The following is a 24,640-nucleotide window of genomic DNA, read 5'->3' as shown; positions in this document are numbered from 1 at the left end:
CTTTGGATTAAAGTGTTTGCTAAATAACATTCTTCTAATCTACTATACTGTATACACACTAATCTACAGTAACACACTCTAACCTACAATAGACTGATCTCACATTGTACACGCACCTTTTGTGTGAACATTATTTTATAAAGAACTCTGTCTCCCCCCTCGCAGACTGGAGCTGCAGAGACAGGAGCAGCAGCAGGAGAGAGAGCGGCTGGAGAGCGAGAGACAGGCCGAGAGACAGGCCGCACCCATCCCCCCTGCAGCCCCGCCTGCCCCCGGTGGCCCCCCGGCTCCCCCAGGACCGCCTCCACCCCCAGGCCCGCCACCTGCTGGCCCCCCACCCCCACCTGGCCCACCACCACCCCCTGGGTCCGGGGCTCCACCTGCCCCACCTCTGTCTGGTGGAGGAGGAGGAGGAGGAGGAGGGGGTGATGGAGGGGGTCTCGGTGGGCCCGGGGGACTAGCTGCAGCCCTAGCAGGAACCAAACTACGCAAATCGGCCAAGGTGAGACCAGCGTCATGGCAGTCATACTGCGCCTTTGACCAGATCTCACAAGGCTTGGAGAAGTGTTTAAAGCAGGGCACTCCATCCCTGTTCCTGAAGAGCTACCGGCCCGGAAGTTTCTCGCTCCAACCCTAATCTAACACACCTGACTCAAATAATTAGCTGTTTGATAAACTGAATCGGGTTGGTCACAACTTGGGTTGGAGCGAAAACCTACAGGATGGTAGCTCTCCTGGAACAGGGTTGGAGAGCCCTGGTTTAAACCTACAGGAGGGTATCTCTCCTGGAACAGGGTTGGAGAGTCCTGGTTTAAACCTACAGGAGGGTATCTCTCCTGGAACAGGGTTGGAGAGCCCTGGTTTAAACCTATAGGAGGGTAGCTCTCCTGGAACAGGGTTGGAGAGCCCTGGTTTAAACCTACAGGAGGGTAGCTCTCCTGGAACAGGGTTGGAGAGCCCTGGTTTAAACCTACAGGAGGGTAGCTCTCCTGGAACAGGGTTGGAGAGCCCTGGTTTAAACCTATAGGAGGGTAGCTCTCCTGGAACAGGGTTGGAGAGCCCTGGTTTAAACCTACAGGAGGGTAGCTCCCCTGGAACAGGGTTGGAGAGCCCTGGTTTAAACCTACAGGAGGGTAGCTCTCCTGGAACAGGGTTGGAGAGCCCTGGTTTAAACCTACAGGAGGGTAGCTCTCCTGGAACAGGGTTGGAGAGCCCTGGTTTAAACCTACAGGAGGGTAGCTCTCCTGGAACAGGGTTGGAGAGCCCTGGTTTAAACCTACAGGAGGGTAGCTCTCCTGGAACAGGGTTGGAGAGCCCTGGTTTAACGTCTCAAGAACCACTCCAATATGATATAGTTGGGCAGGCGCCTTAAAAAAAGACAAACACGCCTCTTTTACACCATATTCCATTGTTGATGCCTGATTTAATTTTTTTTTTTTTATATTGTCATGCATCTTCAGGGTGCCCAGGGCACATGAGCTTATGAGACACTGTATTTGCTGTAGCAGAATAAATAAATCATGTATACAGTGTCTAGTGAAAGTCTATACACCCTTTGCACAGTCTTCACATTAGCTGTCTTACAAATACATCTAAAAAGGACTGGATCTTTCCCCCTACAGATCTACAGAACCTGCCCACATTTTTCAAGGTGAATGAAAATGATAGAACATTTTCCAAATGAATAACAAAAACAGAGATATATGCAGTCAAGACGTCTTCGCACTCCACAGTTGATACAGCTATTACAGCTGTGAATATTTTTTTTATAAGATTCTACCAGCTTTGCACAATTCTTAGGGCAATATATATATATATATATATATATATATATATATATATATATATATATATATATATATATATATATATATATATTGTTTTTGTCAAAATTGCTAAATCTAACTACAATTGTTTGGGAATCATTGATGGACAGCAATATAAAAAATTAAGACTGTACTGGACCACTCAGGAACACTCCATTCTGGTGTGGCTAACGCATTAAAATGTGTGTAAGTGTCCCACTGAAAAATACAAATCTGTCCCAGGTTTAGGTATTCAGAAGGCTGAGGCAGGTTTTCCTGTAACTTTTTACCTGGGCTTTGCTTCTTTCATATTTTTGATCCTGACATACAGTACTCCCCAGTCCCTGCCTGTGACAAGCATACCCATAACATGATGCTGCCACCACAATACTTGCCAATACAGAGTTTCACTTGTGTTGTATTGGATTTGACCCAAACCTGTAGTTTTTCACTCGGGTCAAAATAAATATGAAAGGAGCAAAGTCCAGGTAAAAAGGTTGGAGGAAAACCTGTCATAGTCTTCTGAAACCTAACCCTGCGATAGTTTCATTTTTCAGCGGGACAATTACACAAAGGTTAATGCCAAAGACATACCTGAATGGCTTTCCAAGAGGTGTTGAGTGTTCATGAATGGTTTAGTCTCAGTCCTGACTTAAATCTGCTTGAAAATCAGTGACATCAATGATTCCCAACCAAATTTGCTGAGTAATTTTGACAAAAACAGTTGGAAGAATCTTACAGTTGTAATGGCTTCAACCAAGTATTAACTTGGGTGTGAAGACAAACAATCAATACATTTTCATTTGTTATTGTTTATTAATTTGGAAACAATTTTTCTTTCACTTTGTAATTATGGAGTATTGTGTGTAGATTGACCAATTTTACAATAAGACTAACGTAACAAAATGTGGAAAAAGTCAAGGGGTCTGAATACTTTCCGAATGCACTGTATATACAGTTGCTAGTGAAAGTCTACACACCCCTTACAAAGTCTTCACATTTTGCTACCTTAAAATCTCATCTAAAATATGTAAAACATTTCCTGCTGGTCTACACAACCATCTCCATATTTTCAAAGTGAAAAGTTTTTTAGAAAATGTTTGCACTTATTAAATATAAAAAGTATTCAGAACCTATGAGACTCGAAATTGAGCTCCGCTGCATCCTGTTTCCATTGTTCATCCTTGAGATGTTTCTACAGCTTGATTGGAGTCCACCTGTGGTAAGTTCAATTGATTGGACATGATTTGGAAAGGCACACACCTGTCTATATAAGGTCCCATAGTTGACAGTGCATGTCAGAGCAAAACCCAAGCCATGACGTCAAAGGAATTGTCCGTAGAGCTCCGAGACAGGATTGTGTCGAGGCACAGATCTGGGGAAGGGTACCAAAACATTTTTGCAGCATTGAAGGTCCCCAGAAACTCAGTGGCCTCCATCATTCTTAAATGGAAGAAGTTTGGAACCACCAAGACTCTTCCTAGAGCTGGCCTCCTGGTCAAACTGAGCAATCGGGGGAGAAGGGCCTTGGTCAGGGAGGTGACCAAGAACCCGATTGTCACTCTGACAGAGCTCCAGAGTTCCTCTGTGGAGATGGGACAACCACTCCTCAGTTAAAGGCACGTGACAGCCCGCTTGGAGTTTGCCAAAAGGCACCTAAAGACTCTCAGACCATGAGAAACAAGATTCTCTGGTTTGATGAAACCAAGATTGAACTTGTTGGCCTGAATGCCAAGCGTCACATCTGGAGGAATCCTGGCATCATCCCTACGGTGAAGCATGGTGTTGGCAGCATCATGCTGTGGGGGTGTTTTTCACCGGCAGGGACTGGGAGACTAGTCAGGATTGAGGGACAGATGAACGGAGCAAAGTACAAAGAGATCCTTGATGGAGACCTGCTCCAGAGCACTCCAGACCTCAGACTGGGGCAAAGGTTCACCTTCCAACAGGACAACAACCCTAAGCACACAGCCAAGACAACCCAGGAGTGGCTTCGGAACAAGTTTCTGAATGTCCTTGAGTGGCCCAGCCAGAGCCCGGACTTGAACTTAATCAAACATCTATCGAGAGAGCTGAAAATAGCTGTGCAATGACGCTCCCCATCCAACCTGACAGAGCTTGAGAGGATCTGCAGAGAAGAATGGAAGAAACTCCCCAAATACAGGTGTGCCAAGCTTGTACCGTCATACCCAAGAAGACTCGAGGCTGTAATCGCTATTTCAGTTTTGTATTTTTCATAAATGTGCAAACATTTCTAAACCTGTTTTTGCTTTGTCATTATGGGTTATTGTGTGTAGATTGATGAAGGGGGAAAAACTATTTCATCCATTTCAGAATAAGGCTATGATGTGACAAAATTTGGAAAAAGTCAAGGGATCTGAATACTTTCCGAAGGCACTGAATACACATATCAATAAGGGATCATAGCTTTCACCCGGATTCACCTGGTCAGTCTTTCATGGAAAGAGCAGGTGTTCATGATGTTTTGTATACTCAGTGTGTGCACATTGAGTTGCACCCTCCACCTTTTGCTCTCAGAACAGTCTCAATTCATCGGGACATGGGTTTTACAAGGTGTCGAAAGCGTTCCACAGGGATACTGGCCAATGTTGAGTCCAATGCTTCCCACAGTTGTCAAGTTGCCTGGATGTCCTTTGGGTGGTGGACCATTTTGTGATAGACACGGGAAACTGTTGAGCGTGAAAAACCCAGCAGCGTTGCAGTTCTTGACACAAACAGGTGCGCCTGGCACCTACTACCATACCCGGTTCAAAAGCACTTAAATCTTTTGTCTTGCCCATTCAACCTCTAAATGGCACACATACACAATCCATGTCTCAATTGTCTCAAGGTTTAGAAATCATTCTTTAACCAGTCTCCTCCCCTTCATCTACACTGACTGAAGTGGAAAAATAGTACCCGCAAAACACCAGTCTCAAAGTCAACAGTAAAGAGGCGACTTCGGGATGCTGGCCTTCTAGGCAGAGTTGCAAAGAAAAAGCCATATCTCAGACTGGCCAATAAAAGGAAAAAATTAAGATGGGCAAAAGAACACAGACACTGTACAGAGGAACATCCCGGAGTTGCCTCTTCACTGTTGACGTTGAGACTGGTGTTTTGCCGGTACTATTTAATGAAGCTGCCAGTTAAGGACTTGTGAGGTGTCTGTTTCTCAAACTAGACACTAATGTACTTGTCCTCTTGCTCAGTTGTGCACCGGGGCCTCCCACTCCTCTTTCTATTCTGGTTAGATCCAGTTTGCGCTGTTCTGTGAAGGGAGTAGTACACAGCGTTGTACGAGATCTTCAGTTTCTTGGCAATTTCTCGCATGGAATAGCCTTCATTTCTCAGAACAAGAATGGAATGACGAGTTTCTGAAGAAAGTACTTTGTTTCTGGACATTTTGAGTCTGTAATCGAACCCACAAATGCTGATGCTCCAGAAACTCAACTAGTCTAAAGAAGGCCAGTTTTATTGCTTCTTCAATCAGAACAACAGTTTTCAGCTGTGCTAACATAATTGCAAAAGGGTTTTCTAATGATCAATTAGCCTTTTAAAATGATAAACTTGGATTAGCTAACACAACATGCCATTGGAACACAGGAGTGATGGTTGCTGATAATGGGCCTCTGCATGCCTACGTAGATATTCCATAAAAAAATCAGCCGTTTCCAGCTGCAATAGTCATTTACAACATTAACAATGTCTACACTGTGTTTCTGATAAATGTTATGTTATTTTAATGGACAAAAAAATGTGCTTTTCTTTCAAAAACAAGGACATTGCTAAGTGACCCCAAACTTTTGAAAGGTTTTGTGTGTGTGTGAGAGATCGATATATAGATATATCTCATACGGAAATGAAAAACAAAACATTTCCAACTTTAATTTATAATCATGTCACATCTTCCAAGCTTTGGAGCCCAGGAATACTTATGTTCTAAATAGCCGTTCAAGTTTTTCTTAATCACTAATCTAGAATAGTTCCTGTTTTCGTTACAACATTGTTGTATATTCAGTGAGTTGGACACCTTTTAAATGCTTCATTCCTTCCTCCCTTTCTTGAGGTTATCACTGGTCTGTAAGTGAGTGGATATAGGTGAAGACATGGTTTCCATCTTTCACAAATCTTTGTGTCAGATCAGTGATTTCCTTAAAGAAGGAAGGGAAGAAAAAAAATGACATCTTGAAAGAGCCTGTTTATCTCTGTAGGAGGATGGTGGTGCGGCAGCACCTCCTCCATCGGGAGGAGGTGGTGGTGGGGGAGGAAATCTGATGGGGGAGATGAGTGCCATCCTGGCCCGACGGTGAGCCACTGCCTTAGTCTTTGTTACATGTGGGGCTGGACGAGTGTGTGATGAGTGTTTACGTCAAGTGTTTGTGTTTGTCGAGTGCGTGTGATTACGATCATATGGCTTTGCGTGCGTAAGATTGCAGAGGCTAAGCTGTTGTCTTCATTGTCTTTTTGTACAGGAAGAAAATGTCAGATAATCCAGGCGTAAAGAAGGATGTGCCCAGCAATGTAAGTCTATTGTAAATCATCTTTGTAGAGACAACAATCCTCTCATAATAAATCCTTAAGTGTATGTGTGTGTAAGCTGCAAGTCAAGTCACACTGTGGTAAAGGGATGAAGCAATGTCATTTTATGCTTTTAGGAAGACTCCTCAAAGTCCCCAGGCCAAGGTGGTGAGTAGATCCACTGAAGTCTTCATTCACTCTGTATTTGACTGGGTGTGCACATGGGGGCGGTTCCAGAAAGCATATATTTTCAAGAAATATTCATTAGGCACCACCAAATGAACAAAAACGCGCCGAAACGGGGAGGGACTAGCTGAACTTGTCCAAAAAGAAACAGCCCCCCATGTGCATACCCATTTTTGTTTTCTGTTGCTATTTTTTTTTCTTCTGCGGTGTGCTCTAATGAATACAACCCAGATCTCTTGTCTCATATGAATTTTCTTCTCTCCTTTGTCTGATTTGAGCTGTGAAGCATTTGTTGGCCTTTTATTGACTAAAATATCATATATATTCTTTGATGTTTCATAATTCTCATGATCTCCTTTTGCCAAGACAGACAGCCTCAGGAGACCGTGGGAGAAATCAGCCACCATTCCAAGGTAGGGAACTCCCTGGTCAGTTGAACATCAACACAATTAACACCACCACACTCTGGTCTCTGGTACCTGTGGTGCAGGAAATTACAGTCCAGTTCATCTCCCCCCTGTTTATTACTTTTCTACAAGAATTGTTTTTATGTTTTCTATGGGGGGACAAAACTAGGCAGGCACAAATTCAATCTTTTTCTATCCCACCTCTGTAAAGAGAACGTGTTTTGTGTTTTTGAGAGAATCTTGCATGTCTCAAACAGGACTAACTCAACCACCAAGACCCAGCTGCAGGAGAGCAGCCCCACCTCCACCACCGCTGCTCTTCCTCCCGCCCCCCCTTCTCCATCCTCTGCCCAATTGCCCAGGTACACCCTATTTGCCCCACCCTACCTTTATCCCTAGACCCTAATGCTGGTGCTCCATGTCTGTCTACAGCTTCTCCGCAGCTACTCCACTGGTGTAGGGTGAAGTTGCCCTTAGACGCTGGTCTTGGGTCAGTTTTGCATTTCCCCCACTAATGGTTAAAGTTAGGATTGGGGAGAGGAAGCTGATATTAGATCTGTACCAAGGGGAAACTTCACCCTGGAGTGTCCCACTAGGGAACTACCAACAGCCCTGTGTGCTGCGTGTGGCCAAGGGATTAGGCAACACAATGCTTTGAACATTTTAGTTTTTGCCCTAGCACTAACACAACTGATTCTATTCAAAGGCTTGATGATGATGATGATGATGATGATTGATTGGTTGAATCCAGTATGTATTTTAGTGCAAGGGCAAAAACTAAAATGTGCACCTCTCCAGGACCAGGATTGAGAAACACACTGCTTTAGGTCCTAGCAATCCTCAAGGCCTGGTCATGTATTTGGTACTCTCTGTTTTTGTCTTTTCGGTCTTAAGATTTTAAAAAGGGTCACAAAAATAGCGCAAGAGATGGTTTCAGTCAACGGTGTCTTTTTTCCACGGCTTTGCACTGAGCCTGCTGTAAGTGCATTTACTATGACCTCTGACTAAGCATATTTGTCCTGCTCCTGCTAATGACAAGGCCCAGCCCAGAAACAACCCTCTATACACCCTAGGCCAAGGGTCGGCAACAGGCGGCCTGCGGGACAACATTGGCCCGCAAGTTACTTATTTTGGGCTTGGTTGTGGTCAATTTGCAATGTACACATTGTTATTTTCCGGCCCCCCAACCATTTACCCAACAAAAATCTACTTTCCTACACCTGCCCTAGGCATTGGTGTAGATTTGAAGGGATTGGATGGGTAAAAGCAATATGGTAAAAATATATATCCACTTAGCCTATCAGAGGGTAAGGTAGGGAAACTACCATATTGTTTATAGTACCAGTCCAATTCTTTCATATCTACGTCAAGTGCCAAGAGGTTAGGGTCTGTTTCTGGACTGGTGCCTCTCGCAAGTCGAACAATTGTCACACCCCCTCAGATTTGGAAACAAAATGTATTAACTCAAGATCAGTGGCTATGATAAGTTAAATCTGGTGTACTAGTACAACATAGTTGGAAAAAACCTATTGCAAGTAATGTAGCCAAAGTCACGCCACACTGACCATTGAAAATACTTCAGTTTCTATGTCTGTACAACACCAGCAGAGGGGCGTTATCCACTGCTCATTGGTCTGCTATGGCTGTTTCCACAGTGACAAGATGGCTGGATAGCAGCCGTGGCAGCCTATTTAACTAGGCAAGTCAGTTAAGTACAAATTCTTATTTACAATGACTGCCTACACCGGCCAAACCTGAACGACGCTGGGCCAATTGTGCATCGCCCTATAGGACTGCCAATCACAGCCGGATGTGATACAGCCTGGATTCGAACTAGGGTGTCTGTAGTGACGCCTCTAGCACTGAGATGCAGGGCCTTAGACAGTGCCACTCGGGAGCGTAACAACCCGCCACTTTTGGCCAAACTGAGCTTCCATATCCTTGGTCTTTGTTGTTGACCTCCCGCTCTCTGCCCATCTTGTCCCACCATTCACTCCTTTTTCCCATTCTCTACCTGTTTCTTTCTCCTTCTCCCATCGCTCTCACTCCCTTCTCGCCCCTTTTTCTCTCTCGCTCTCTTTCTCTCGCTCTCCTTCTCCCATCGCTCTCACTCCCTTCTCGCCCCTCTTTCTCTCTCTCTCCTTCTCCCATCGCTCTCGCTCCTCTCTCTCCCTTTCTCCTCCTCCCATCGCTCTTACTCCCATCTTGCTCCTCTCTCTGTCTATATCTGTTTCTATCAGGATGAAGGCAGTGAACAACACCACGGCCAGCACAGGCAGTGAAGACACAGAGATGGAGCGAATCAAACAGGTAAGCTCCACCTTTGACCTGTTTGTTGTGTTTAAAGGATTACTGTCATGTAGACTAGACATAACAGGAGGCCATTGCTCCTCTACTAATGGTGTCAGATAAAGACAATCTATTGGCATCCTTCTCAGATCATACTATTTTGATTTGTGTGTTTAGGATATCCTTGAGGAAGTGAGAAAAGAGCTCCATAAAGTGAAAGATGAAATTATCGGGGGTGAGTTCCTGATTTGGCCCATCCCATTCAAGAAGCACTCCCTAGCATTTTCTTTTTTTGTTACTAGCAGTACAGTCAATAAGAATCATAATACATTTTTGCTCCAGCCACTGCAGTATATTTATCTACCCTTTACACACATTATTTATTTGGTTTAATATTATTTTCTCAATTCTCATTATTACAAATCATATCTCAGAATAAGTCATACTGATAAATGATTTGTAATGATGAGAATTGAGAAAATAATATTAATCCATGAGGTATTTAAAATAAATAATTTGTAGGTTCGGATAATATGTGAGGAATTTTTGAGCCTCTCTTTCTCACTAATTCCCCCCTCTTTCTCTTTCAGCATTTATCCAGGAGCTGCAGAGGAGAGGCCCAGTATAGTCTCTCAACATATAGCCACTGGCACCTGGACAGAAGATGGTGGAGAGGGGTGGATGGATCATACATTTCCTGCACTGTTCAGGCTGTTCTCCCTCAATGTTCTACTCACCACATACCTATACGTTTAGGATTGTACCAATCGGCACTCTTCCGAAATTCTGTTTGCCGTTATTTTTCTGTGTCTCTCTTGCTCGCCATCACTGCCTACCTTACTCTACTCACCTCCCAAGTCAACTCCCATATCTTACCTGTGTCCATTTCTGGCCTTACTCTTCACTAGAGAAAACAGTTCAGGGAATATCATCGACCACACCATCAAAACGCAGTACATTTCCAACAGTTGCACATTTAAAAGTCAACCTAACTTTGGTCGCTGCAGCAGAAGTACATTTTTTTGTATATTTTTGTAACAAGCTGCAGGAGTTGACCACAGGGGGGCACTGTGAATCAGGAGAATCGCACATGAAGCCTATCTCTGTAGTTTCTGTACTCCCCAGGAGCAGTTAGGGAACTACAAATCCCAGCTCGCAACAATAAGGGAGTTCTCCTGGTTAAATGTCTGTCTGTCCGTCTACAGCTATTAAAAGTAAGGTGCTGATCTTGGGTCAGTTTTGCATTTTCCCAACTAGTGGTTAAGGTTAGGATTAGAGGCGGGGAAGCTGATCCTAGATCTCTACCAAGGGGAAACTTCACCCCGGAGCCACTTTATACTGGTTGTCCTCTGAGCTCTGGCTACACCTCACATCAACAGTTTTATTTTTCACCTCAGGGATTAGCAGATATCAGTTAGGACCGTCTGCACCGGGTCCTATTCCAGTTACCATGCCCACTTTTCCATGTAGCACAGACAACCTCAGCAGACCACCTATAGATGACAAATGGGCCCAATCCCAAATCAACCCCTAGCCCCTGCCACCTCTGCCTCACTAGTAGAGATGTGAGAAGATTGGTGTAAGCAATATGGAAAAATATCATTCAGCCAATCAGCGCAAGTTAGCGCTATTACCATATTACTTACGCCAGTCTTATCCATTCAGATCTCCACAAGTACATAGGGCTAGGGGTCGATATGGGATATGATGACAGTTTGCCACCTGGACACAGAAACATAATTATTAGAATGGGCATTGTCCTCTAAAAGCAATTAACAATTGTTGATTGGATGTTAAGTGAACAATTGTATCTATTTAAGAATGAAGAAATATTTTTTAAGCACTTTAATGCCTGACATTTCCTAGCTCCCTGTGAAGCACGTCCAATAGGTTGCCAACCATATCCACTTCCCAATGACATGGAGAACTATGCCTGTTCTGTCCATTCTATTTCTACGCTCCTAACACTGCCAACTCTTCTAGTCGCCACATAAGAAAAGAGTAGAGGTGAGAAGAGGAGGGGAGCAGGTTGGGGACTGTACCTGGTATGATTCTGCTGCAGTGCAGGTAACTGCAACGTATCACTGTGCAGTCCAGGGACTTGTACCTGACTGTGTAGGATCTTCTAAAGATACAGTGCCTCCAGAAAGTATTCAAACCCCTTGACTTTTTCCACATTTTGTTGTGTTACAGCCTGAATTTAAAATGGATAAAATGTATATATGTCACTGATCGACACACAATATCCCATAATGTAAAAGTGGAATTTTGCTTTTAGATGATTTTTTATTTTTTTACAAATGAATCAAAATGAAAAACTGAAATGTCTTAAGTCAATAAGCATTCAACCCCTTTGTTATGGCAAGCTAAATAAGTCCAGGAGAAAAACATTTGCTTAACAAGTCATGTAAGTTGCATAGACTCACTCTGTGCAATAATAGTGGTTAACATGATTTTTTAATGACTACCCGATCTCTGTAACCAACAGAGCACAGCGGTCTAAGGCACTGCATCTCAGTGGAAGAGGTGTCACTACAGTCCCTGGTTCGAATCCAGGCTGTATCACATCCGGCCATGATTGGGAGTCCCATAGGGCAGGGCACAATTGGCCCAGTGTCATCCAGGTTTGGCCAGTGTAGGTCGTCATTGTAAATAAGAATTTGTTCTTAACAGACTTGCCTAGTTAAATAAAGGTTAAATATGCTGCCACAGCCGCTATCCAGCCATCTTGTCACTGTGGTAACAGCCATAGCACCACAGAAAGTTGCAGACCAATGTAACTGACTTGCCAACTTAAATAAAGGTACAATTATCTGTCAGGTCCTTCAGTTGAGTAGTGGATTTCAAGCACAGATTCAACCACAAAAACAGGGAGGTTTTCCAATGCCTCACAAAGAAGGGCACCTATTGGTAGATGGTATAATAAAATATACAATTTAGCATGGTAAAATAAAATATACCACTGAGCATAGTGAAATTATTAATTACACTTTGGATAGTGTACCCAGTCACTACAAAGATACAGGCATCCTTCCTAACTCAGTTGCCAAAGAGGAAGGAAACCACTCAGGGATTTCACCATGAGGCCAATGGTGATTTTAAATGATGGTTATGGGAGAGAACTGAGGATGGATCAATGACAATGTTACTCCACAATATTAACCTAAATGACAGAGTGAAAAGAAGGAAGCCTGTACAGAATAAAAAATATCCCAAAACATACATCCTGTTTGCAGTAATGCACTAAAATAATAATGCAAAAAAAGAAATTAACTTTTTGTCTTGAATACAATGTGTTATGTTTGGGGCAAATCCAACATCACTGAGTACCACTCTTCATATTTTCAAGAATGGTTGTGGCTGCATCATGTTATGGGTATGCTTGTATCGGCAAGGACTAGGGAGTTTTTTTGTTGTTGATAAAAATAAACATAATCGAGCTAAGTACAGGCAATCTGGTTCAGTTTGCTTTCCAACAGACACTGGGAGACAAATTCACCTTTCAGCAGGACAATAATCTAAAACACAAAATGTGAAAAAAGTTAAGGGTTGTGAATACTTTCTGAGGGTACTGTACTTAATAATACTGGCAGCTAACGTGAGAGATGCCAATCTTCTGACAGAGACGCCAATCTTAGCTAATGCAACTCTGCCTTGTCACCTGAATGCACTTACAATCGTATAGATTTGTTATTAAGCAAAAAAGAATAGTACTTAAATTGCATATGGTTTTCTATTTCCATTGGAAATACTGTGGTAATGACAATGGAATGTATTTTTTGATAAATTGTAATTATTATTTTGGATTTATTAAGGGTGATTTTTCTATTAGAGAGAATGATATTTACACCAAAATTTGTCAGAAATTTGGTCAAATACAGCTGTTTCTTGTATTAAACTATGGTCTGTCTCATCTGTTGTTTTGGGTGGGTGGAGAGACTAGGGATGTATTTAACAGTTTTCATAGTGGCAGTTATATTTACTTGAATGTACACCATTTGTATACCGCAAGAATATGCAGTGTTTTGTGTGAGTGTGTGCATCACCTAGTAGAGGGCTAGTGATTTCTGTTCAATGGTTTGATAATAGGAGCAGTTTTTTAGTCTCTCTCTTAGCTCTGATGCACCTGTTCTGTATCCGTCTGTTGGACGGTAGCTGAGTGAACAGTCTGTGGCTCAGTTGGCTGAGGTCCTTAATGATCTTCTTGGCCTTCCTTTGACACTGGATGCTGTAATGTCCTGGAGCGCAGGCAACGTGCCCCCGGTGATTTGTTGGGATGCCCGCACCACCCTCCGGAGAGGCATGCGGTTGAGGGCAGAGCAGTTGCTGTACCAGGCTGTACCAGGCGGTGATGCAGCCCAACAGAATGCTCTCAATGGTGCATCTGTAGAAGTGTGTGAGGGTCTTAGAGGCCATGCCGAATTTCTTCAGGCGCCTGAGGTTGTAGAGGCACTGTTGCACCTTCTTCACCACAATGTTGATGTGGCGAGACTAGGTAGATAGGATATTTTGCCCAGCCCGGAGCAAGTGTGCAAATGAAGTGGTTATGTTGAGCGTAAAAGTGATCATTTGAAACAGGTCCTATATGCTAGATTCAGAGTTATTTAGCAACTTTAGTTGTGACTGATACACGCTGTTCTCTCATCAACTGATCCTATGTTCACTATTCTAAATGTAATCTTGTCTTTACTAATATGCAACATTTGTTTAGATTTAGAATGGCCCATTATCAAATGGGCAGGGACATGGAAAAAAAAAAAAACATCGATATGCAAGTTTTTTCAGGCTACTCCGGTTATTTCACTCCATGCATCAACCACTGTTTGAGGAGCATGCAGACTCGCTGTGTGACAGGTGGTAATCTGTCCAAACTCTGTATTGCCTCCAGCCCAGTGCCTGCATTTACCCAGTGCATAATTCTTTAGTCTACGATGTTGAGGAGGGGGGTGCTAAACTGACATATGGTATGGAATTATTTTAAGATATTATGGATCATTTAGCTATTTGATTTAGAATTTTAGAACCCCTATAGGTATCAAAAAAAATTATTGGGGCCTTTACTACTAAAGGCCATAGAAACGCAAACAGAAAATAAATCATAAGAAACAAGGTTTTGAAGTGTCTGTCCTAAATTTAGGAAAATATACAGTACCAGTCAAAAGTCTGGACACACATACTCATTCCAGGGTTTTTATTGAATGAGTAGGTGTGTCCAAACTTTTGACTGGTACTGTGTGTGTATATATACACTGTACTAGAATCATAGTGAAGACATCAAAACTATGACAGAGTTCCTCTGTCCAGTGTCTGTGTTCTTTTGCCCATCTTAATCTTTTATTTTTATTGGCCAGTCTGAGATATGGCTTTTTCTTTGCAACTCTGCCTAGAAGGCCAGCATCCCAGAGTCACCTCTTCACTGTTGATGTTGAGACTGGTGTTTTGGGGGTACTATTTAATGAAGCTGCCAGTTGAGGACTTGTGAGGCATCTGCTTCTGAAACTAGACACTCAAAATGTGCTTTAAAAAAAAAAAAAAAAAAAAAAAAGGACATTTCTAAGTGACCCCAACATTTTTAACAGTAGTGTATTCAGTCGTGGCCAAAAGATTTGGGAATGACACAAATATTAATTTCCACAAAGTTTGCTGCTTCAGTGTCTTTAGATATTTTTGTCAGATGTTACTATGGAATACTGAAGTATAATTACAAGCATTTCAGAAGTGTCAAAGGCTTTTATTGACAATTAAATGAAGTTGATGCAAAGAGTCAATATTTGCAGTGTTGACCCTTCTTTTTCAAGACCTCTGCAATCCGCCCTGGCATGCTGTCAATTAACTTCTGGGCCACATCCTGACTGATGGCAGCCCATTCTTGCATAATCAATGCTTGGAGTTTGTCAGAATTTGTGGGCTTTTGTTTGTCCACCCGCCTCTTGAGGATTAACCACAAGTTCTCAATGGGACTAAGGTCTGGGGAATTTCCTGGCCATGGACCCAAAATATCAATGTTTTGTTCCCCGATCCACTTAGTTATCACTTTTGCCTTATGGCAAGGTGCTCCATCATGCTGGAAAAGGCATTGTTCTTCACCAAACTGTTCCTGGATGGTTGGGAGAAGTTGCTCTCGGAGGATGTGTTGTTACCATTCTTTATTCATGGCTGTGTTCTTCGGCCAAATTGTGAGTGAGCCCACTCCCTTGGCTGAGAAGCAACCCCACACATGAATGGTCTCAGGATGCTTTACTGTTGGCATGACACAGGACTGATGGTAGTGCTCACCTTGTCTTCTCCGGACAAGCTTTTTTCCAGATGCCCCAAACAATCGGAAAGGGGATTCATCAGAGAAAATGACTTTACCCCAGTCCACAGCAGTCCAATCCCTGTACCTTTTGCAGAATATCAGTCTGTCCCTGATGTTTTTCCTGGAGAAAAGTTGCTTCTTTGCTACTTGACACCAGGCCATGCTCCAAAAGTCTTCGCCTCACTGTGCGTGCAGATGCACTCACACCTGCCTGCTGCCATTCCTGAGCAAGCTCTGTGCTGGTGGTGCCCCGATCCCGCAGCTGAATCAACTTTAGGAGATGGTCCTGGCGCTTGCTGGACTTTCTTGGGCGCACTGAAGCCTTCTTCACAACAGTTGAACCGCTCTCCTTGAAGTTCTTGATGATCCGATAAATGGTTGATTTTAGGTGCAGTCTTACTGGCAGCAATATCCTTGCCTGTGAAGCCCTTTTTGTGCAAAGCAATGATGATGGCACGTGTTTCCTTGCAAGTAACCATGGTTGACAGAGGAAGAACAATGATTCCAAGCACCACCCTCCTTTTGAAGCTTCCAGTCTGTTATTTGAACTCAATCAGCATGACAGAGTGATCTCCAGCCTTACCCTCGTCAACACTCACACCTGTGTTAACGAGAGAATCACTGACATGATGTCAGCTGGTCCTTTTGTGGCAGGGCTGAAATGCAATGGAAATGTTTTTGGGGGATTCAGTTCATTTGCATGGGAAAGAGGGACTGCAATTAATTGCAATTCATCTGATCTTCATAACATTCTGGAGTATATGCAAATTGCCATCATACAAACTGAGGCAGCAGACTTTGTGAAAATTTATATTTGTGTCATACTCAACTTTTGGCTCCCTATCCCAGTCTGCTGTCCCCACATGCTTCAAGAGGGCCATCATTGTTCCTGTACCTAAGAAGGCAAAGATAACTGAACTAAATGACTACCGCCCCGTAGCATTCACTTCTGTCATCATGATCATGAAGTGCTTTGAGAGACTAGTCAACGATCATATCACTTCCACCTTACCGGCCACCCTAGACTCACTTCACTTTGCATACCGCCCTAACAGGTCCACAGACGATGCAATCGCCATCACACTGCACACTGCCCTATCCGATCTGGACAAGAGGAATACCTATGTAAGAATGCTGTTCATTGACTACACCTCAGCATTCAACACTCTAGGACCCTCCAAGCTCATCATCAAGCTGGAGGCCTGGGTCTCAACCCCACCCTGTGCAATTTGGTCCTGGACTTTCTGACAGGCCACCCCCAGGTGGTGAAGGTAGGAAACAACATCTCCACCTTGCTGATCCTCAACACTGGGGCCCCACAAGGGTGTGTGCTCAGCCCCCTCCTGTACTCTCTGTTCACCCACAACTGCGTGGCCATGCACGCCTCCAACTCAATCATCAACCAAGTTTGCAGATGACACAACAGTAGTGGGCTTGATTACCTGCAACGACGAGACAGCCAACAGGGAGGAGGTGAGGGCATTCGGAGTATGGTGTCAGGAAAACAACCTCTCTCTCAACGTCAACAAAACAAAGGAGATGATTGTGGACTTCAGGAAACAGCGGAAGGAGCACCCCCCTATCCACATTGAAGGGACATCGATCAAAGACAAACTGAAATGGTCCACCCACAGACAGTGTGGTGAAGAAGTCGCAACAGCGCCTCTTCAACCACATGAGGCTGAAGAAATTTGGCTTGTCACCCAAAACCCTGACTAACTTTTACAGATCCACAATCGAGAGCATCCTGTCGGGCTGTATCACAGCCTGGTATGGCAACTGCTCTGCCCTCAACCGCAAGGCTCTCCAGAGGGTGGTGTGGTCTGCACAACGCATCAGCGGGGGCAAACTACCTGTCCTCCATGACACCTATAGCACCCGATGTCACAGGAAGTCTCTTGCTGCCAAGGGAATGCCTGACAGCTTGAAAGACGTTTTGGGCAATACAGGGAAAATGGTTAACTTTGTTAAAGCAAGGCCCCTGAACTCTTGTGTATTATATGGGCAGCGACCATGTAACGCTTTTACAACATACAGAAGTGCGCTGGTTATCAAGGGGCAAAATAATGACACTTTTTTGAACTGAGAGACGAGCTTAAAGGTTTCTTTAAAGACCATAATTTTCACTTGTCTGACCGCTTGCATGATGACGAGTTTCTCACACAACTGGCCTATCTGGGTGATGTTTTTTCTTGCCTGAATGATCTGAATCTAGGATTACAGGGACTCTCCGCAACTATTTTCAATGTGCGGGACAAAATTGAGGCTATGATTAAGAAGTTGGAGCTCTTCTTTGTCTGTATTAGCAAGGACAACACACAGGTCTTTCCATCATTGTATGATTTTTCGTGTGCAAATGAACTCATACTTATGGAAAATGTCAAATGTGATATAGCGAAGCACCTGAGTGAGTTGGGTGCGCAATTACATAGGTACTTTCCCAAAACGGATGACACAAACAACTGGATTCGTTATCCCTTTCATGCCCTGCTTCCAGTCCACTTACCAGTATCTGAACAAGAGAGCCTCATCGAAATTGCAACAAGCGGTTCTGTGAAAATGTTATTTAATCAGAAGCCACCGCCAGATATATGGATTGGGCTGCACTCAGAGTATCCTGCCTTGGCAAATTGTGCTGTTAAGACACTGATGCCCTTTGCAACCATGTACCTATGTGAGAGTGGATTCTCGCCCTCACAAGCAGGAAAACTAAATACAGGCACAGACTGTGTGGAAAATGATTTAAGACTGAGACGCTCTTCAATACAACCCAACATTGCAGAGTCATGTGCATCCTTTCAAACACACCCTTCTCATTAACCTGTGGTGAGTTATTCACAATTATCGATGAACAAATAAGGTTTTATATGTAAGATGGCTAAATAAAGAGCAAAATGATTGATTATTATTATATCATTATTTGTGCCCTGGTCCTATAGCTCTTTGTCACTTCCCAGGAGCCGGGTTGTGACAAAAAACTCACACTCATTCTTATGTTTAATAAATGTATATAGTGTGTGTGTGGCAGCCTTACAATGATGGCAAAAAACAACATTTGAGAGTGCGCTGACCCTGGTGCTAGAGGGGGTACACAGCTGGAGGTTGAATGTTTGAAGGGGTACGGGACTATAAAAAGTTTGGGAATCACTGACATAAAGAATGAGCTGTTAATAGTTTCCTTGCTTTTTGAGATATCAATACCAAATTCAGAGTGGTCCATCTTAGGCACGTCCATGATAGCAATGGCACATTTCAAGTTGATAGACCAATGTGGAGTGGATTTACAGTGGTTTAAATGACCAATGCCTTAGCTTTTCTCAAACTAAGTTAAAACATATACCATGGGCCTGCATTCCACATGTGGTGTCCTTTGGTCCTATGGTTCATAAAGAGAAGAATTTAAAGGTTTTCAAAAATGTCCAAGATGGAGAAAAATCAGTCCTAACAGACCTTATGGGTCCTTGAGGCAAATTGTTCAGCATGAGGACAGACATCTACATGCAAATACTCAAATCTCTAGGTCAAACGGGGCGGCTGGGTATGAGGGCCAATCAGTGCCATTCTTTTTGATCGAGTTGCATAGGGCCTCTATTTTCTGTGTGCAAAATTAGAAAACAAGTTACCAATCCACGCTTGAGTTATTTTATCATGTCAAGGAAAAAAATCGCTGTGAACTCCTGATTAAAGGTATCCTACTTTTTGCTGATTTAGGCTTTGTAATGGCAAAAGCTGCCTCTTAAGAACATTCTTAATAAGTCCTTGGAAGTCCTCTCCACCACTCATGTACGCGTCGCTTTGCCATCAGCTTTGCGTCAATGTGATGTTTGTTTTGAGAGGAGCAGAGAGAGTGTCTTTAATCTATTTCCCCTAATGTACAATACCATATTCATTGATTATGCATAAGTACAAAAGCTTTGGTCCAGTTTTTCACAGATACTCTTTAAATTGTTGCTAATGGTTATATTAAATTATCCTCTAATTTCACAAGTTGCTTTTTTTTTTACATTGTGAACCTAGCTGGTCAATGTAGCGAACTTGATAGTAGTAGTAGTAGTAGTAGTAGTAGTAGTAGTAGTAGTAGTAGTAGTAGTAGTAGTAGTAGTAGTAGTAGTGTAGTAGTAGTAGTAGTAGTAGTAGTAGTAGTAGTAGGGGGGGGGGGCTTCTTGACTTCATCAAAACAAATTTAAATTTGCCACATTCTTCGTAAACAACAGGTGTAGACTAACAGTGCAGTGCTTACTTACGGGCCCTTCCCAACAATGCAGAAAAAAAAGAAAAGAAATTGTAGAAAAATTAAAACGAGGAATAAATAGAAAAAATTATAACACAAGGAATAATTACACAATGAGTAATGATAACTTGGCTATATACACATGGTACCAGTACCGAGTCGATGTGCAGGGCTATGAGGTAATTGAGGTAGATATGTACATATAAGCAGGGATAAAGTGACTAGACTATGGGATAGATAATAAACAGTAACAGCAGCGTATGTGTTCAAAAGAGTTAGTGCAAAAAGGGTCAATACAGATATTCCGGGTAGCTATTGGTTAAATATTTGACTAACTATTTAGCAGTCTTATAACTTGGGGGTAGAAGCTGTTCGGGGTCCTGTTGGTTCCAGACTTGGTGCATCGGTACCGCTTGCCTTGCAGTAGCAGAGAGACCAGTCTATGACTTGGGTGGATAGATTCTGACCATTTTTAGATCCTTCCTCTGACACCACCTGGTATAGAAGTCCTGGATGGCAGGGAACTCGGCCCCAGTGATGTACTGGGCCGTACACACTACCCTCTGTAGCGCCTTGCGGTTGGATGCAAAGCAGTTGCTATACCAAGCGGTGATGCAGCAAGTCAAGATGCTCTCAATGGTGCAGCTGTAGAACTTTTTGAAGATCTGAGGGCCTTTGCCAAATATTTTTAGCCTCCTGAGGGGAAAGAGGCCTTGTCACAAGGTATGAATTACGGGGGGGGGGGGGGGTTCAGCTCCCCTAAATGAGATGTTAGCTCCCTAAATTCAACAAAAGTATAACTTTGGTTGAGGGGGGTCTCTAAATAATGCTAATTTAAGCATTCTCCTATTTGTTTAAAAGATAATGGTAAACATGTTTTACAAACGATAAATATGAAAATAAAAGCTTCCAAATAAAACGAACACCCCCACCTCTCTGTCATGGTTTAAACCATTTATTCCTATGTGGTGGCGCTGTCCACGCAGTAGTGCTGAATTTCGGCCTCAGCTGAGCTCCAATACTCATAGATTTTCCTTTTACTTCCTAATTTTTGCCATTTGTTTGCCATGCATCCTTGATGAAAATAACCTATGCCTTTATTCCAATGCATTCGATTTATCAGTTGATTTATCATGGTTTGCTTTTGTCAGTCAGCTGTTTAGAGCACTCATTGCTTTGTTTTTCAGGTGTTCTCCGTGTCATCCATTGCCAAAAGTAGTAGACAATTTATTTAGCTTTATTATTTTCGATCAATATTTGTTTTCTTTCCTGGATCAGCTGATGATGGTTGACAATATCACTAGACAACTAGCCTACAGCTAGACACCAATTAACATTCAATAAGTAGGCTATACATTAATGACAGTAGGCCTATAAGGTGTTAAACAGCCCGCTTGGAGTTTGCCAAAAGGCACCTAGAGGACTCAGACCATGAGAAGCAAGATTCTCTGGTCTGATGAAACCAAGATTGAACTCCTTGGCCTGAATGCCAAGCGTCACGTCTGGAGGAAACCTGGCACCATCCCCACAGTGAGGCATGGTGGAAGCATCATGCTGTGGGGATGTTTTTCAGCAGCAGGTAATGGGAGACTAGTCAGGATCGAGGGAATGATGAATGGAGCAAAGTACAGAGATATTCTTGATGAAAACCGTCTCCAGAGCGCTCAGGACCTCAGACTGGGGCGAAGGTTCACCTTCCAACAGGACTACGATCCTAAGCACACAGCTAAGACAACGCAGGAGTGGCTTCGGGAAGAGTCTCTGAATGTCCTTGAGTGGCTCAGCCAGAGCCCGGACTTAAACCCAATTGAACATCTCTGAAGAGACCTGAAAATAGTTGCGCTGCGACGCTCCCCATCCAACCTGACAAAGCTTGAGAGGATCTGCAGAGAAGAACGGGAGAAACTCCCCAAATACAGGTTTGCCAACGGTGCCATTTTTTATTTGTAATACATTTGCAAAATGTACTAAAAAATATTTTTTTCTTTGTCGTTATGGGGTATTGTGTGTAGATTGATGACGGGAAAAAAGCATTGAATCAATTTTAAAACAAGGCTGTGAAGTAACTAAATGTGGAAAATGTCAAGGGGTCTGTATTCTTTCCAAATGCATTGTAGTAGGTATTACAGACTGGGTCAGGGAGAGGTTGAAAATGTCAGTGAAGACACTTGCCAGTGCATGCTCTGAGAAGGCATCCTGGTAATCCATCTGGCCCTATGGCCTTGTGAATGTTAACCTGTTTAAAGGTATTACTCACATTGGCCACGGAGAGAGTGATCACACAGTCGTCTGGAACAGCTGGTGCTCTCATGCGCATAGTTCAGTGTTGCTTGCCTAAAAGCGTGCATAGCTCGTGGGTGGGTTTCCATTTGTAATCTGTGATAGTTTGCAAGCCCTGCCACATCCGATGAGCGTCAGAGCCGGTGTAGCGTCCAGATTATGGATTCGATCTTGGTCCTGTATTGGCGCTTTGCCTGTTTGATGGTTCGTTGGAGGGCGAGTCGGGATTTCTTATAAGCGTCTGGATTAGTGTCCCGCTCCATGAAAGCGGCAGCTCTAGCCATTAGCTCTTTGCGGATGTTTCCTGTAATCCATGGCTTCTGGTTGGGATATGTATGTATGGTTACTGTGGGGACAACGTCGGCAATGCACTTACTAACGAAGCAGGAGGCTGACGTGGTAAACTCCTCAATGCCATCGGATGAATCCCGGAACATATTCCAGTCTTTGCTACCAAAACAGTCCTGCATTGAACTTTCTGTTTGAGTTTTTGCTTGTAAGCAGGAATCAGCAGGATAGAGTTATGGTCAGATTTGCCAAATAAAGGCTGAGGGAAAGCTTTTTATGCATCTCTGTGTGTGGAGTAACGGTGATGTAGACTTTTTTCCCCCTCTGGTGCACATGTGAGATGCTGGTAGAAATGAGGTAAAACAGGTTTCAGTTTTCCTGCATTAAAATCAATGTTAGGAGCACCGCCTCTGGGTGAGCATTTTCCTTTTTTCTTATGACCCTATGCATCTCGTTGAGAGTGGTCTTAGTGCCAGTTTGGGGTGGTAAATAGACAGTTACGAAAAATAAAGATAAACTCTCTTGGTAAATAGTCAAGTCTACAGTTTATCATGAGATATTCTAGCTCAGGTGAGCAGAACTTCGAGACTTCCTTAATTTTAGAGATTGTGCACCAGTTGTTGTTAACAAAGAGACACACGTGAGCTTTCCCGACGCAGCTGTTCTGTCCTGTATAGATTTGTATTTACCATGTCCTTGTTCAGCCTCGACTCGGAGAAACATAGGATATTACAGTTCTTCAGATCACGTTTATAGAATAGTCTTGAAGGGAGCTCATCCAGTTTATTCTCCAGCACATTCACCAATAGATTGGAGGGTAGAGGCGATTTATTCACTCTCTGACGTAGTCTGGTAGTCTGGTAAGTTATCCTGCACAACGGCCTCTATAGCGCCGTCTCCTTCTCCGAGTGTCGGGGATTTAGGCCTGGTCCGACTCGTTGAAGTAGAAATCCTTGTCCAAATCAAGGTTATTGAGAGTTATTCTGATGTCCAGAAGCTCTTTTCAGTCATAGGAAACGATGGCGGAAACATTATTTTCAAAAAAGTTAAGATCAGCCCCCAAAGAATACACAAAATAGCAAAATTGGTCAGGGGCCCGTAAAACGTCCGCCATTTCCTCTGGCACCATCCTATTATAAATCTTAGTAAAATAGCCAGTGGTGAATAGTCAAGGCCATATGCAACCAAAATAAACTTTATTTCAATTCACAAGATAGAATGAATGCGCGCGCGCGTTAGCCATCGAGAATTGAACCTTAGCTTGGACACTGGCCATTGGATGTGACGCTACTCAAGCTCAACACGGGCAGTGAAGCAGCTTTCACTGATTTCAAAGGAAGCATTTCCTCAATGGCTGACGGCAATTGCGGATGTCCGATGGCTATAGTGTAGCAGGGCCGTTAGGGGCATATTCTTATTTCACTACGCACCACATTCTCTGGTTATGCACTAAAAGTGTGTGCGTATCTCCAAAGTCACCCCAGTCCGCGCCATTGAGCCAGCTGTGCACTTTGAGTGGGGAATCTCTGATTTGAGGATGGGTCGGGAGTGTCTGATTATTTCCATTTCTGCGCGCATATCCTCATCTGATATGACATTCTGATGTTTTTGCAGATAATCTCCTTTTTCTTTGCGCGCCAGTACCCACACTATCCAAGTCCAGCATCGCACTCCGCAACAGTTGAATTTACATTTTTTTTGCCATCAGTGTCTTCACAGGTGATGTTTATTTCAGTGTGATACCTTAATATTACACAAATTATAACAGTATAAAACATCTGAAATGTAAGCACCATTGTTGAACATTGAACTTGTGATAGGCCTTGTGAACCTAATTTAATAAAGTATCAAACTCATAAGAAGCCTGAAAGTTAGTGGAGAAAATAAATATGCTTTAAAACTGTGTAATTTCTGAACTATGCCACATAGGCGTTTACACAGGCAGCCCAATTCTGATCATTTCTCCCTTATTGGTCTGAAAAAGAGCTGCTGTGATTGGTCAAAAGACTAATTAGTGGAAAAATGATCAGAATTGGGCTGCCTGTGTAAACGCAGCCTTGGGAGCAATTCTTCACTTTAGGATGCTTTGTGAATACGGCCTTAGACTTGTGGGCTCACCACAGTGCATTACTATCAGTCCTCAAAGGACTTGGGACCTCCAGAGCTTGGGACTATAAGGTTCGATCTGCAAAAATATGAGTCTGAGATAATTGGCTTCAATGTAACGAAGCCTAATTGGTTTGAATGGTGTCAGCAATTTATATCTAGTATTCTTTTGAATTTAAAATGAATTGGGCTATTAAGAGCGCTATATAGTTAGATAACATTGAACAGAACA

The 24,640-nt window shown here is 43.1% G+C and overlaps 1 protein-coding gene across 2 annotated transcripts in view; it reads left to right on the top strand.

Moving 5' to 3' along the window:
* Positions 1–13,103, top strand: part of LOC106567542 (vasodilator-stimulated phosphoprotein) — a 39,378-nt gene extending 26,275 nt beyond the window's left edge. For both annotated transcript variants that reach the window (XM_014136967.3, XM_014136966.3), the window contains exons 5-13: positions 166–502; positions 6,017–6,111; positions 6,278–6,326; positions 6,461–6,491; positions 6,880–6,922; positions 7,174–7,278; positions 9,157–9,226; positions 9,383–9,440; positions 9,796–13,103. In XM_014136967.3, coding sequence (XP_013992442.1) covers positions 166–502; positions 6,017–6,111; positions 6,278–6,326; positions 6,461–6,491; positions 6,880–6,922; positions 7,174–7,278; positions 9,157–9,226; positions 9,383–9,440; positions 9,796–9,833 — 826 coding nt within the window. In that variant the 3' untranslated portion in view covers positions 9,834–13,103. The remainder of the gene's footprint in view (positions 1–165; positions 503–6,016; positions 6,112–6,277; positions 6,327–6,460; positions 6,492–6,879; positions 6,923–7,173; positions 7,279–9,156; positions 9,227–9,382; positions 9,441–9,795) is intronic.
* Positions 13,104–24,640: the final 11,537 nt, after the last annotated feature.

Source organism: Salmo salar, chromosome 13 (genome assembly GCF_965601325.2).
Source record: "Salmo salar chromosome 13, fSalSal1, whole genome shotgun sequence".
Taxonomy (NCBI): domain Eukaryota; kingdom Metazoa; phylum Chordata; class Actinopteri; order Salmoniformes; family Salmonidae; genus Salmo; species Salmo salar.
Note: the sequence above shows the minus strand (reverse complement) of the source record. Positions and strands in the feature narration are given on the sequence as shown.